The 14,320-nt window shown below is 37.9% G+C and overlaps 1 protein-coding gene across 1 annotated transcript; it reads right to left on the bottom strand.

The window, feature by feature from the left end:
• Positions 1-248: 248 nt before the first annotated feature.
• Positions 249-7,185, bottom strand: PKIB (cAMP-dependent protein kinase inhibitor beta). The gene is made up of 3 exons (XM_027848579.1): positions 7,170-7,185; positions 6,857-7,042; positions 249-646 (listed from the first exon to the last, which is right to left on the bottom strand). Exons 1-3 carry the CDS (start codon positions 7,183-7,185, stop codon positions 558-560), a joined length of 291 nt encoding a protein of 96 aa, XP_027704380.1. The 3' UTR covers positions 249-557.
• Between the last annotated feature and the right edge of the window lie 7,135 nt (positions 7,186-14,320).

Raw genomic sequence — 14,320 nt, 5'->3', positions numbered from 1 at the left:
ACTTGAAGTTAAGTCACGCTAACTCCAAGGCTGGCGAGATCTCTAGCCACTATGACATGCCATCAGAGAGAGCTATAGGGTGCTAAATTGTTGATGTTTGGATAGTGTCTCCAGAGATAGGCCTCCAGTCCTAGTAACCTGATAATCTGTCCCCCTTCCCACTCCATGCTCAGTCACTGTTTTCTTGCTTCAATAAAAATTAAATGAGGAAAAAAAAAGAAAGTCATTTTAGCACAATTTTTTCATTATTTTAGAACATGAAAGTCAATTTAATTGGGTTCATCTAAGGCAGCATACCCAATGACAGATGTTAAAAACTCCACTCTTCCCCCCTCTTTCCTGGTTGCAAATTGAAGATCACTTGCTTTTTGAATGACCTACAGTAGAAACTGGTACAGAAATCTAAGTAAGTAGATTCACATCAAAATTTTCGAAACACAGATATGTTGCACAGGCCTGCAGTTGTCACTATAGTTACTACCAGATCTTGAGATTTAGGAAAAGCAGAACCATAAGGCCATTAGTATCTCCCTCTGCATACATAAATCTAGCACTCCCTAGTGTTTATGAGCTTCCTTTTTAATCTCTGGTTTATTTTCCACATTGTTATTGCCAGGTCGTTTTTCTCCACTGTTTGTTGGATCATCTGAAAGAAAAAAATACGTATATAACAGATCATTCCCATTCATCTCTCTGATTAGTAGCAGTTAGCTATTTCCTGTTAATAGATACAAATGTTTAGTCTCTTTAGTTTCTCTCAATATGTCCCTACTAGTTGTTTTTTTTCCCTCCTCTTTTCTACTGAACTATTCTTTCAGAATAAATTGTACCTTCATGAACATGCAGATACCACATGGAGAAGATTAAGTAATTAAATTTATGGAATCTCCTCCACAAGATAGATTTTGAATATAAGTGATTAGCAGTGTCTTTCAGATTAATGTTCTACTACCATGTCAGCATTTACGGGAGAGTACTTTTCTTTTTTCAGTGCAAAAATCTAGAAACTAGAGGATAACAGTCAGATTCATAATAGCTAGAGTTTAGCAATGACAGTTTAGCAGAGCCATAACTAGGCTTTGCACCAAGTCGATGTATTTAGAGGATTGGACGGCAATTGCAATCTCTACAATGTAGAGGAAAAAAACAGTTTAGTAACTAGTTAACAAGAATATTTAAAATTAAAAGCTTCCTCCACCTTCTCAAAACATGCCCCCCCCCTTAGTTCAAGTGAGTTTACTCACACACACTCCAGTCCCACACTGCTATCTGCCCCACCTCCACTTCACCACACCCATATGGGGAAGCCTACTGAGCTTCTCAGTCACAGAACTTTGCTAATTATGGCTCTATAGCCTAGCAAAAAACTTCACCTAAAAATCTGAGTCTAGTTGTGAGTCTTTTCATGCTGTCTTAAGTTAGAATTCATGACCTTGTATACTTTCTTTGTTTATGCTCTAGGATATTGTTTCAGCCTTCTCTTTTGTGAGTTAAAATAGGGCATAATAAAGGTCTATAACCTTAAGCTTTACTGGCCTGTCTGACTCTTTTGGGAAAAACTCCCAAACTGCAGAAATGGTCTGGCATACTATAGTGCCACATAATGGTACTGTCACCTGTGTGCAGGATGCTATGCTTAGTATAGCATGCACATTTTTGGCTTACCACATTGTCAATTACTTTTCATTGATTTATAAGGGAGCCCTTAGAGATCCTTTGCTGTTGATTAACTAAAGTCAGCATTGCCATGCCAATGTGAGGTAAAAGGACACATTTTAAAGGGCACCCTGCTACATTATGGCTCTTAAGAGGAAGCAGCTTATTTTGATTACTGTGCATTATTTATATCTCTCTAGACAACTTTTGCTATTGCTTTCCATCACTGTACACACTTCTTTGTCAATATTCATTTCTCTACTCTTGCCACATGAAAGTCTTCCTCTATGACACTGCTCTTCCTCTTTCACTTCCAACTTAATTACACTTTCTTATTTAAGTCTCTCATTTTTCTCATACTAAATAACAGCTAGTATTTCTATAGCACTTTATGGTTTGCAAAGTTCTTTACAAATTTTATCTCATTTCATCCTCACCACAACCCTGGAAGGTAGGTGCTATTATTACAGCCATTTTTACAGATGAGGAAACTGAGGCTGGGGGAGATTAAGTGACTTGTCCAGGGTCGCACAGATAGTAAATGTCTGAGGCTGGATTCTAATTCAGGTCTTTCAGGACCAATTTTATTACAGGTAACAAAATATTTTTTAAGTAAAATCACAGATGCCATGCACTGCCCTAGGCACCTGGAATTTAAGCACTGAGCTACATTAGCATGTCCTAAGGAGGAAGCCTTCAGCTGCTCCAAGTGCTTAGAAACTGAGGCTTCGGGTGATATGAAACTACTTCAGACCTACTTCCTCTTCTTCCTCTGGCTGCTACAGACCAGACATGTTTGTAGTTCTGAGACCCCAGCAGAGGAGGCTGTGAGTTCTGCGAGCCTCACAGGAAAATGTTAGGGCAGAAAGCACACCCAGAAGCTGACTTTGATTCAGCTCAATCACTTATGTCCTGATCCCTAAGTCTCTGAAAGCAAGTACCCGTCTCCACTCTTTTCTGATCCTGTGATATCTTCTACCCACTCCCAGGACCTGTAGAACACTTAGAGCTCAGTATCTGTCTACTGATCAGGCTATCTAGAGCTTGGAGTCTTTTCAATGGAGGCTATGCTGTTCCAGATACCTGAAGGCTAAGTCCTGAGATGGGTGAGACAGGTTTTTGGTCACAGTTTTCTGTTTTAACTTCTTTTTATGCAGAATGCCTTCTGCTGTACTGGGTACCTAGACTTTGAAACCTGAAATAGATGTGACATTTCTTGGAATTGGCTCCTCCTCAGTTAAAATTTCCTAATATCAACCTACCCAGTCCCCTGATCTTCAGTACTCAAGCACTAGACCACTAGCTTCTTTTCTGAATACCCATTTATAATGCCTTCTAGCCTGACCTTTCCCATGCCTGGCACGGAGAGTAGTAATCATGAGTTCCAATGGACTCGAGGGATGCTTTGTTCCCTCATTTTACCCTTACTTTGTTTTGTAGATGAGAACAACTGAAGCCTAGAGAGTTGAAGTGATTTCCCCAAGTTCACACAGCTAGTGGTGGCAAAGCTAAAATATTCCTGAGACACAATCCTAGCCATAATTGGTCCATTCTAAGAACTATCTTCTCTCTCCATAATTGTGATTCTTTGTTTTCCCTCATTGTCCAATCCCCTAATTTTATTTTTAATTATTTTCCAATTAAATTTAAATTAAATTCTAATTTTCCCATTTCCAAGTTGTTGATTTATCTTTTTTTTACTTATTTGTCCATTTGTCTCCATCTTTTAAACTTCTGCTTTCTCTACTTCGCTAGCTATGTGGTTCAAAATCTTTCCTACCTGCTTCTCCCCCCCCCCCCCAATCTCTGAGTTTAATATTCTTTTGGAACATCCTTTTGCCAAAAGTTTTCCTTTTCTTTGTCCTCATTATTTCTCTCCCATTCAAGTTTATTCTGATTTTGTTACTCAGTATTTTCTTGTATTAGGAGTCTAGGTGGCACAATAGATAGAGGAATGCTAGTGTCTAAAGTCAGGAAGACTTATTCTTCTGACATCTTCAAATTAGACACTAGCTATATGACCCTGAGCAAGTCACTTAACTATGTTTGCCTCAGTTTCCTCATCTATAAAATGAGGTGGATAAGGAAATGGCATATCACTCTGTATCTTTGCTAAGAAAATCCCAAATGGGGTAATAAAGAGTCAGACACAACTGAAAAAATGATTGAACAAATGAATTTTCTTGGATAACTTGCTATTATTTATGGACAGGATTTATTAAAAAATTTTTGAAACAATATTCATTAATGATATTGGTATAATCTTTTTATTCTTTGCTTTATCCTTTCTTGGTTTAAATATTAGGACTCTTTTGTTTTAATTCATGCCTAGACATGAATACAATATGGTCTGAGCCCCTAGTCAGAGTATAGGAAGAGACTCTCCTCCCTAGTCCCTGGGTAATCTTCCTTAATGCAAGCCATTAGGTTTTTTGGTTGCCATATCACAGTTTGATTATGGACAGAGAGGGTGTCTATTATCAAGAGGATCAGCATAAGTCTAGAAAGATGCAACAAGTTGCATCTTAGCTGATGACATTTTAAGCTATAACAACTCTTGAAGACTTTCTACTAAATCATACAAGGAGTAGAATCTTCATCAGTGGAGGGAGTAAACTACCGATATAATCACAGATCACTGAAGTACAAGTCATACTTTTGACTCATGTTAAATCAATCTATTTATACTCCTAGATCTTTTTCAGACAAACTACTTAATCATGCCTTCCTCCATCCTGAACTTAGGAAGTTGGTTTTTTGAACTTTATGAAATTTTATGTTCCTTTTTTCTTCCCACTCTTCCTTTGTTGTCTTCTCTTAACTTTTGTTCTTTCCCTCTTTTCACCCTTCCCATTCCTTCTTCACCCTTCCATCCTCACTTCCCTTTTCCTCCCTCTTCCTTCCTCTCTTACTTCTTTTTCCTTTTCCTTTCTGTTTCTTCTCTTTCCCCTCTTTTCTTGCCTTCTCTTTAGTTTCTGTCTTTCTCTTCGTGTGTCTGTCTTTGTCTCTCTGTCTCTCTGTCTCTCTGTGTCTGTGTCTGTCTCTGTGTATCTCTGTCTCTTTCTGCCTAGGGGATGCTGTTGGAGCATTTGGTAGGGGACATATTATATTGAATGAAAGCAGGTATATTTGGTACTTGAGCCAAGAAAAGAGGTGAATGGCTTGTTCTGTGTACTTTACATAGAACAAATTGACTTTGACTCATCAGTCTCTATTCTCATTGCTCCCAAAATCATACTATTGACTCACTAAAATAATGTAGAAATTGATCTCACAGGGTCCAAGCCAAGGTTATGTATGCCAAAACTAATTGTTAGCCTCACTCCTGAATATCCACTTACAATACCTCCTGTCATGATTTTGTTCTCCCACCCGCCTTACTTATACGTAAAAGAATTTTAATCTTAGAATCACAGAATCAGGAACTGAATACAAGGGTTCATTACTTTTTTATGTGTCATAGACCCCTGGGAAAGCTTATGGACTCCTTCTCAGAGTAATGTTTGTAAATGTTTGAAAAATACAGGATTACAAAGTAAATCAATGAAATTTAAATACAATTAACAAAATATTAAAAAAAAATTTATAGACCTCCAGAAATTTATAGCCACAGATACCTTGGGAGCCTTAGACCTCAGGTTAAGAATCCCTGATCTAGTAAAAATTCCCTCATTTTGCAGAAGGGGAAATGCATCTATTAATTAATGCCTTAGAATTTGCTGTACTATAACTTTGTTAAAAATGGAAATATCTCTTTTGAAATTTTGTTGAAATTACCAATATATTTATTTTAGAATAGTGAGATTCTTCTGGAAAAAAACATATAGTTTTCATAAAACTGAAAGAGGAATCAGAAATATCTGCATTTTTCATTTTTAGATTTGATAGATTCTTTCTTTTCCTATTTTGAAGTTGTTTACAGGTTGATGATGCTTATGCAATGAAACACTTTATCTTTAGCATCTTTATTGAATAATCAATGTCAATCACTGCAAGTACAGACACAAAGTACAGATAAACAGAGTCTTTCTAGAAATGATGGTTAATGGGTGGCTGTTTGCAGAATTAATTTCAAAACCTCATGTGATCATAGATTTAGAGATCATCTAATCTAAACCACACTCTCTCTGCCTTCATTTTTACAGATGAGGAAAAAGAGGCCACAGAGCTTACAAGTCAGAGGCAGATTTACACTTAGATCCTCTGACTCCAAAGCCAGAGCTCCTTCCAGATTACCACTCCTCTTAAAAGTCCAGCCCCATAAATCTGTTTTTCAGTCGTTTTCAAGTTGTGTCCAACCGTTCATGACCCCATTTGGGGTTTTCATGGCAAAAATACTGTAGTGCTTTGCCATTTCCTTCTCCAGCTCATTTTACAGATGAGGAGACTGAGATAAACAGGGTTAAGTGACTTGCCCTAGTAAGTGTCTAGTAAGTGTCTGAGGCCCAATTTGAACTCAGTCTTCCTGATTCCAGACCCAGCACTTTACTTACTGTACCATCTACCTGACCCCACAAATATAAAATTTACGAGCATATGCAAGAAGATACAGCCCATTAAAGTCAGGATACAACCAAGTGAGAAAAATAGTACTTTTTTTGTTTTCTGAAGGGAAAAAATTTAAATTAAGTCTAGAATAAAACACTTTACCCAATTTGGATAGAACACTGGGCTTGGAGTCAGGAAAACTCATCTTCCTGAGTTCAAATCTGGCCTCGGACACTTACTACTATGTGACCCTGGGCAAGTCACTTACCTCTGTCTGTCTCAGTTTCCTCATCTGTAAAATGAGATAGAGAAGGAAATGGCAAACCACTTCAGTATCTTTTCTAAGAAAACCCTAAACAGGATCATGAAGAGTTGGACACTACTGAAAACAACTGAAAAACTATACAAAATAAAATTGTCACATGGTGTAGAGCTGAAAGATATCTTAGATGTCATCTAGTCCAACAATATTTAAAACATGAGGAAACTGAAGTCCAGAGAAAGTTTGTCCAAGGCAAAACAGGCAAGTACAGAACCAGGAATGGAGCCTAAAAATTCAAATCCAGTGTGCTCTTTCCACTACATAGAGTATGCCGCCTACCATCAAAAAGACAAACTTCTGAGCTACAGAAGAAAGTACCCCAGGTACACAAAACTAGGTAATCATGAAGGAAATGAGCATCAAATATAATAAAGCAAAAGATTAGCTTACTGTCAACAGTATTTTCAGTATTATCTTGTGACAAGCTGAGATTTTCTAGCTTTTTAGGCAGTTCTGATGATCCAGGACTACCAGGAGAACCCCTGATGTCTGGTAAGGCATTCCGACGACCTGTCCTTCCTGAAGATGAAAAATCTGTGACCACAGGCTGTACATCAGTCATTTCTGATTCCTTTCCTCATAGCAACATCTGCAAATAGAATGTCCAAGTAAGGTAAAGAATAACTCAAAAAAAAAATTTAAAGGTCTAGCAAATCCTAGTTCAGTAAAAGTAATACTGGAACAACAACCTACCAAGGGCTACTGAGTTCTAGCATCATGATACTAACACATCCTTCTCCTGTGTGCCTATCATTTGAATCTCGGAGTTTCTATCTGCACACTGGCTGACAATCCTGAACTTGGTGGAGATTCTTCAGTAGTGTTAACCAAAGTTCTCTAAATAGAACCTGCCTCAGACTTCCTATGTACCACTTGTATGCTTTGAGGGGAACAGATCCCTTTCATTTTGTTCTCCTTTTCTGAGGATTGCTCCACCAGAATGAGAATGGAAAGGGAAATGAAAATGAATTTGTTTGGGTACTCATAGGCCCAATATATCTACTAGTACTTAGTGCAATCCTTGGCCAAAAGCCTATCATAATTTGAGAATGCCAGATGAAACATTTTGTATTTAAGTTCTAGCAAAACCAAGTTAAAAATTTAATTTCATCTTTTTTTTTTTTTAACCCAGTGAGAGCTGAGTCTTTTATTTAAATCTGTTCTACAAATTACTCTTCAGTGGTCTCAGGATAAAGGCACACAATTTGTGTTTTTCTTTAAATTCCTTTAAAAGCTGTTTCCTTTTGTGGTTGCTTCCCTTGGCATCTTTGAGTAGCCTACCAATTGTCTGTACCTGATAAGGAAGTCTAAAGAAATTATCTTTATAATACATGGAGGTCAGTAGAAGATAACTTTTTGCTGACACTCTCCTTTGCTTTCCTCTAGTTCACTCTTTTAATAAGGCCAGAATCAAAAGCTAGACTATAATTGTCAAAAAATTAAAAATTAAAATAAAAAAAGTATATTCATATCTAGAATTTTGCCAAGTCTTTTTTGATAACTTCTAGTTCAGCTTTGGACAAAGTTAGGATTGAATATTATATTATCATCATCCTAATTATCAAAATATCAAGAACATGTCTTTTTAAAATACTTAAATGGAATAAATATAATTTTATATCCAAGAAAAAGGGTAAGTATATTAAGGTAGTGAGGGTCAAAGAAAAGTGGGTTGGGAGACACATGTTGGAGAGAATCAATAACATGCACATAGCACAAGATGACTTGTTAAAAAGGCTCTTCTAGCTCTTGGCACAGTGCCTAGCACATAATGGACACTTAGTAAAGACTTGTAGGGTTGACTTAACTTATTTAGATAAATGACATCCTTTCCAAAATCCTCTCCTCTAGATTTCTTTTATTTTCCTTATTTATTTATTTGTTTTTAGTTTTCAGCATTCACTTCTACAAGATTTTGAGTTCCTAAATATCCCCCTCTACCCCATGATGGCCCGCATTCTGATTCCCCCTTCACCCAATCTGTTCTCCCTTCTATTACCTACCCCCCCTTCTCTTACCCCCTTCCCCTTCTATTTTCCTGTAGGGTAAGACAGATTTCTATATCCCTTTGCCTGTGTATCTTATTTCCCAGTTGCATGTAAAAACAATTTCTTACATTTGTTTCTAAAACTTTACATTCCAAATTCTCTCCCCTCCTCCCTCCCCACTCACCCTCATTGAGAAGGCAAGCAATTTGACATATGCTATACATGTGCAGTCATGCAAAATACTTCCATAATAGTCATGTTGTGAGAGACTAACTATATTTCCCTCCATTCTATCCTGGCCCCCATTTATTCTATTCTCTTCTCAAAAGTGTTTGCTTCTGATTACCCTCTCCCCCAATCTGCCCTCCCTTCTATCATCCCTCCCTCTCTTATCCCCTTCCATCCTACTTTCCTGAAGGGTAAGATAGATTTCTATACCCAATTGGGTGTATACGTTATTCCCTCCTTAAGCCAAATCCAATGAGAGTAAAGTTCACTCATTCCTTCTCACCTCCCCCTCTCCTCCCCTCCACTGTAAAAGCTTTTTCTTGCCTCTTTTATGTGAGATAATTTACCCTACTCTACCTTTCCCTTTCTCCTTCTCCCAGTACATTCCTCTGATCCCTTAATTTTCTTTTTTTAGATACTATCCCTTCATATTCAACTCACTCTGTGCCCTCTGTCTATATATATATAATATATATATGTATATATATATTATATATATATATATATATTCCCTTCAACCACCCTAATAATAAGAAAGGTCTTATGAGTTACAAATATCATCTATCCATGTAGGAATGTAAACAGTTCAACTTTAATAAGTTCTTTATGATTTCTCTTTCCTGTTTACCTTTTCAAGCTTCTCTTGAGTCCTGCATTTGAAAGTCAGTTTTTCCATTTAGCTCTGGCTTCTCAAGAATGCATTAAATTCTTCTATGTCATTGAATATCAATTTTCCCCCTCGTTGATTACACTCAGTTTTGCCAGATAGATGATTCTTGGTTTTAATCCTAGCTCCTTTGACCTCCGGAATATCTTATTTCAAGCCCTTTGATCCCTTAAAATAGAAGCTGATAAATCTTGTGTTATCCTGATTATGTTTCCACAATACTTGAATTGTTTCTTTCTGGCTGCTTGCAATATTTTCTCCTTGACCTGGGAACTCTGGAATTTGGCTATAATACTCCTGAGAGTTTTCCTTTTGTGATCTCTTTCAAGAGGTGATCGGTGGATTCTTTCAATTTCTATTTTACCCTCTGGTTCTAAAATATCAGGGCAGTTTTCCTTGATAATTTCTTGAAAGATGATGCCAAGGATCTTTTTTTTGATCGTGGCTTTCAGGTAGTCCAATAATTTTTAAGTTACTCTCCTGGATCTATTTTCCAAGTCAGTTATTTTTCCAATGAGATACTTTACATTGTCTTCTATTTTTTCATTCTTTTGGTTTTATTTTATAATTTCTTGATTTCTCATGGAGTCATTAGCTTCCATTTTCTCCATTTTAATTTTTAAGGAATTATTTTCCTCAGTGAGCTTTTGGATTTTCTTTTCCATTTGGTCAATTCTGCTTTTTAAGGCATTCTTCTCCTCATTGGCTTTTTGGACCTCTTTTGCCATTTGGTCTAGTCTATTTTTTAAGGTGTTATTTCTTTAGCATTTTGGGGGGTCTCTTTTAGCAAGTTGTTGACTCATTTTTCATGATTTTCTTGCATCGCTCTCATTTCTCTTCCCAATTTTTCCTCTACTTCTCTTACTTGGTTTTTTGAGCTCTTCCATGGCCTGAGAACAATTGATATTTTTCTTGGGGGCTTTGGATGCAGGAGCCCTGACTTTGTTGTCTTCTTCTGGCTGTATGCCTTGATCTTCCTTGTCACCAAAGTAAGATTCTATAGTCTGAGTTTTTTTCATGTTTGCTCATCTTCCCAGCCAGTCACTTGACTTTTTAACTCTTTGTTAAGGTAGGCTCTGCTTCCAGTGGGGAGGGTGTACTGTCCCAAGCTTCAGGGGTTTTGTGCAGCTGTTTTCAAAGATACTTCTAGAGACCTGTTAAGTTTTCAGTTCTTCCAAGGTGGTACGATCTAAGGAGAGGTGTTTACTCTTCTCCTGACCTGTGCTCTTGTCTGTGAGTGACCATAAGCATTCTTTCCTGCCCTGGAAGTGAGAGGAGGATTCCCTCTTCACTGCTGCCATGTTCTGCTATGCCAGTGCTCCTCCTCATCCCAGGATTGCCACCCAGGACGGGGACCCAGATCCAAGCATGGACAAAGCAAGAGAATCCTGCCTCAGTGTCAGCAAAGAGAACCCTGCAATCTTGCTCTGATCAGCTGCTCCATCCCCCCACCATCTGTGGGCTGAGAGTTCTGGAAGCAACTGCTATCACTGTGGCCTCCATCCCAGGGCTGCGCTAGGTCCAGGGCTGTACTGTGCTCCTCTCTTTCTCATCCAGGTTCTACAGACCTTTCCCACTGACCTTCTAAGTTTTCTTTAGCTTTTGTGGGTTGAGAAGTCTAGAAACTGCCACAGCTCCCCTTGATTCAGTCCTCTGAGGCCTGCTCCAGGCTCACTGAGCCCTGGTCTTTGCCTGTGTGGCCCACACTGAACTGTGCTCTTCTCCCAGGCCAGCACAATAGACCTTTCCAATCAACCATCCAGGTTGTCTTGGGCTGGAAAGTTGTTTCACTCTGTCTTTTTGTGGGTTCTGCTGCTCTACAATTTGTTTAGAGTCATTTTTTATAGGTATTTGGAGGGGTCTGGGGGAGAGCTCTAGCAAGTTGCTACTTTTACTCTGCCATCTTGGTTCTGCCTCCTCATCTAGATTTCTTTGCTTCTACTTCCTCTCCCTGTCCTTTTTTCTCCTGGGTCTCTCTATATTGCCTAGGCTCACCATATTGGTGCAGGACTTACTGCAGTCATCTGATTGGCATTAGCCCTACTGAAGCTTATAATCCCAGAACTCAAGGAATCCACCCAGAATCCACTCAGCTTCCCCCAGTAACAGGACTATAGGCATGCATTACCATGCCTAGCTTCTGGCTGCTTCTCTTGAAGCTCATGATGTTGTCATTGTTAAGTTGATATTTTAAGCCTAGTCTTTCTAAATCAGTCTTATCTTCCTCAATTCATCTTTCTCCAGTGTAAGTATTATTCAAGACTGTGTCTTCAGCCCTCTTTTCTTCCCTGTCTATAACTTCTCTCTTGGTAATCTGATCCAAAACCATGACCTCAATGATCACTTCTATGCAAATGGCTCCCAAAGTTTTATACATCTCCCTAGTCTCTTGCCTGAGTTCCATTCAGAAATCTTCAGTTATCTGCTCAACACTTTCACTTAAATAATCCATTGGAACCTCAAAAATTCAACATGTTAAAAAAAATCATTTGTGGCCCTCTAGGTCCTCCAGTGTGGCCCTTTGACTGACTCCAAATTTCACAAGTCAAAGGAGTCAGTCTTTTTGACGTTGGAGTCAGTCAGAGGGCTGTACTTGAGGACCTAGAGGGCCACAAGTGGCCTTCAGGCAACAAGTTCCCCACCCCTGCCTGTGATTATTATCCTTCCAGGAAGTCAGACTTAAGATCTGGGAGTTACCTTTGGATTTTCTGTCTCCTTCAACTCTCCCATACAATCAATTCATTAAATCCTGTCATCTCTACTTCTGTATTGAGTTCTTATTCTCTACTTATGCTGTGGGGCAGCTAGGTGGCGCAGTGGATAGAGCACCAGCCCTGAAGTCAGGAGGACCTGAGTTCAAATCCAGTCTCAGACTAAACACTTGACACTTACTAGCTATGTGACCCAGGGCAAGTCACTTAACCCCAATTGCCTAAAAAAAAAAAAAAAAAAAAATTAAAATCAACTCACGCTGCTACCACTCTACTTTAGACCTTCATTATTTCTTCTGTAGACTATTATAATAGCCTTCTATTTTTAAAAATTTGTTTTATTTTTAATTCATGGAACAAAACAAGCATTTCCATTACATAGCATAATAAAAGATGACTATACATAAAACTGCAAATCTACCATTAACAACTTGCCACTCCCTCTAAATATACAACAAAGTTTTGTAAATTTATTTTCTCCCTTTTTTCTTCCTTCCCCACCCCCACCCTAAAGATGGCTACCATTAGACACAAAGAGGCATATATATGTGTGTGTGTATATGTGTACATATATGTGTATAAAATTATTCTATAAATATATACTTCTATTCATCAGTTCTTTCTCTAGATGCAGTTTCTTTCTTTACCTGTACTTTATTTTTAATTTGCGTATTTATAATAGTCAAAATGACTTAATCTCTCAAAGTCATTCTTAAAACAATACTACTGTTAAGTGTACCTTCTAATTGGTTTCCCTGGCTCCAATTTTCCCTCTCTTATCCATTCTTCAGGTAGCTGCCAAAGCAATATTTGTAAGGCATAGGCTTGACTATTGCATCAGTGCTCAACAACCAAGTGGCTTCTTGCTATTGGACAAAATATTTAGCTTGACATTAAAAAACCCTCCATTTCCACTATGGTGGCACCAATTTAGTTTTCTAGCCTTATTTCACACTGCTCCTAATCAGACACTCTACATTCCTACTAAACCAACTACTCCCTGATTTTGTTCTGCCCTCCTCCATGTCCACATATTCCCCTGAGCCATCCTCCATTCCTCAAATGTAATCCATTCACATTTGGTGAAATTATTCAAGGTCCAATCCAAGTGCTACTTCCTTTATGAAGCGTTTGTTGGTTTTCTCCAGATAAAACGATCTCTCCCTTGACCTAATTTCATTCTACTTTGTAGCAAGTTTAATTGTATACATATCATCCTGTTATCTATTAAACTGTGAGCTTCTTGGGGGTATCTTTTTATCTTGGGGTACCTTTGTATCTTTAACATATTACCTTGGACATTGTATGGGATTAATAAATATCTGTTCAATTGCTTAATTGAAATGTTTGAAGCTTGAAATTTGGAAACAAAACTATCTCAAAATTTTGCTTGAGTGATCTATCTAGTACAGAACTTAAGAGAAAGGCGTTGATCATTTAGCCTTGAATGTAGGTAGAAAACAATAATCATAGCTTCTTTTGTGGTTGTCTTACCTAATTCAATAGATTACAAATCTATGGCCCTTCATTATATCATCACAATCAAGGGCATTTACTACACATAATGTGTGTGTGTGTGAGCACATGTGTGTAAGTATGTTTGTAAGAGAAAGAAAAAAATGATAGTTTTGGGCTCAAAGGTGTTTAGAATGAAAAGGTCAGAATGGTGAAAAGACAAGAGTACTTTAGTTAGAAAAATCAAAGACATCTTATTTTAAGATATGTTTGTTTTTCATTTTACTGTCTTATAAAGATAATTAAGTCTTTATGTCAACCAAAATCGTCACTGATTGGCAGTTTTTCCTCTTTTTTCCTCTGGGGAGCTGACTCATTTCTGTTTTGTCTATGGCAGTGGTTAATTAACTTGCTTGTGTCTTAGACCTCTTAGGCAGCCTGATGATGTCAATGGACTCCTTTCTCAGAAAAATGTTTGGTGCTTACATTCATAATTAAAGGAAATGCTAAATTTCAGTTCGAAGTTGTCAAAATAAAGATGAACTTCTCCCCCATCCCCAAGTTCAAAGACCTCCTGAAACCTATCTTTGTACCACTTGGGTATCCATGGACCTCAGGTCATGAACTCCTGGTCCATTGTGACCTTTTATGACAATTAACAAAGATCCTGCCATCACTACAGGCAAGATAATGTCATTTCACATCACCGAGAGCAAATTTGTGTTTCTGTTTGTTTTAAGTAAATTGGTAACAAACTGTTTCTCCAAAAACCCTGTATCCTATTCATCACTCCAAATACATGCAC

Source organism: Vombatus ursinus, unplaced genomic scaffold (assembly GCF_900497805.2).
Source record: "Vombatus ursinus unplaced genomic scaffold, bare-nosed wombat genome assembly UNPS02006779.1, whole genome shotgun sequence".
NCBI lineage: Eukaryota > Metazoa > Chordata > Mammalia > Diprotodontia > Vombatidae > Vombatus > Vombatus ursinus.
The sequence above is the reverse complement of the archived record's forward strand: the minus strand, read 5'-3'. Positions and strand labels throughout refer to the sequence as shown.

What these genes read in the sequence shown, in the direction of transcription:
- PKIB (XM_027848579.1), bottom strand. An exon ending in TACTGAAAATACTGTTGACA is followed by an intron (nt 647 to 6,856) that starts GTAAGCTAATCT and finishes TTTTTCTTTCAG; the next exon opens with ATGATCCAACAAACAGTGGA.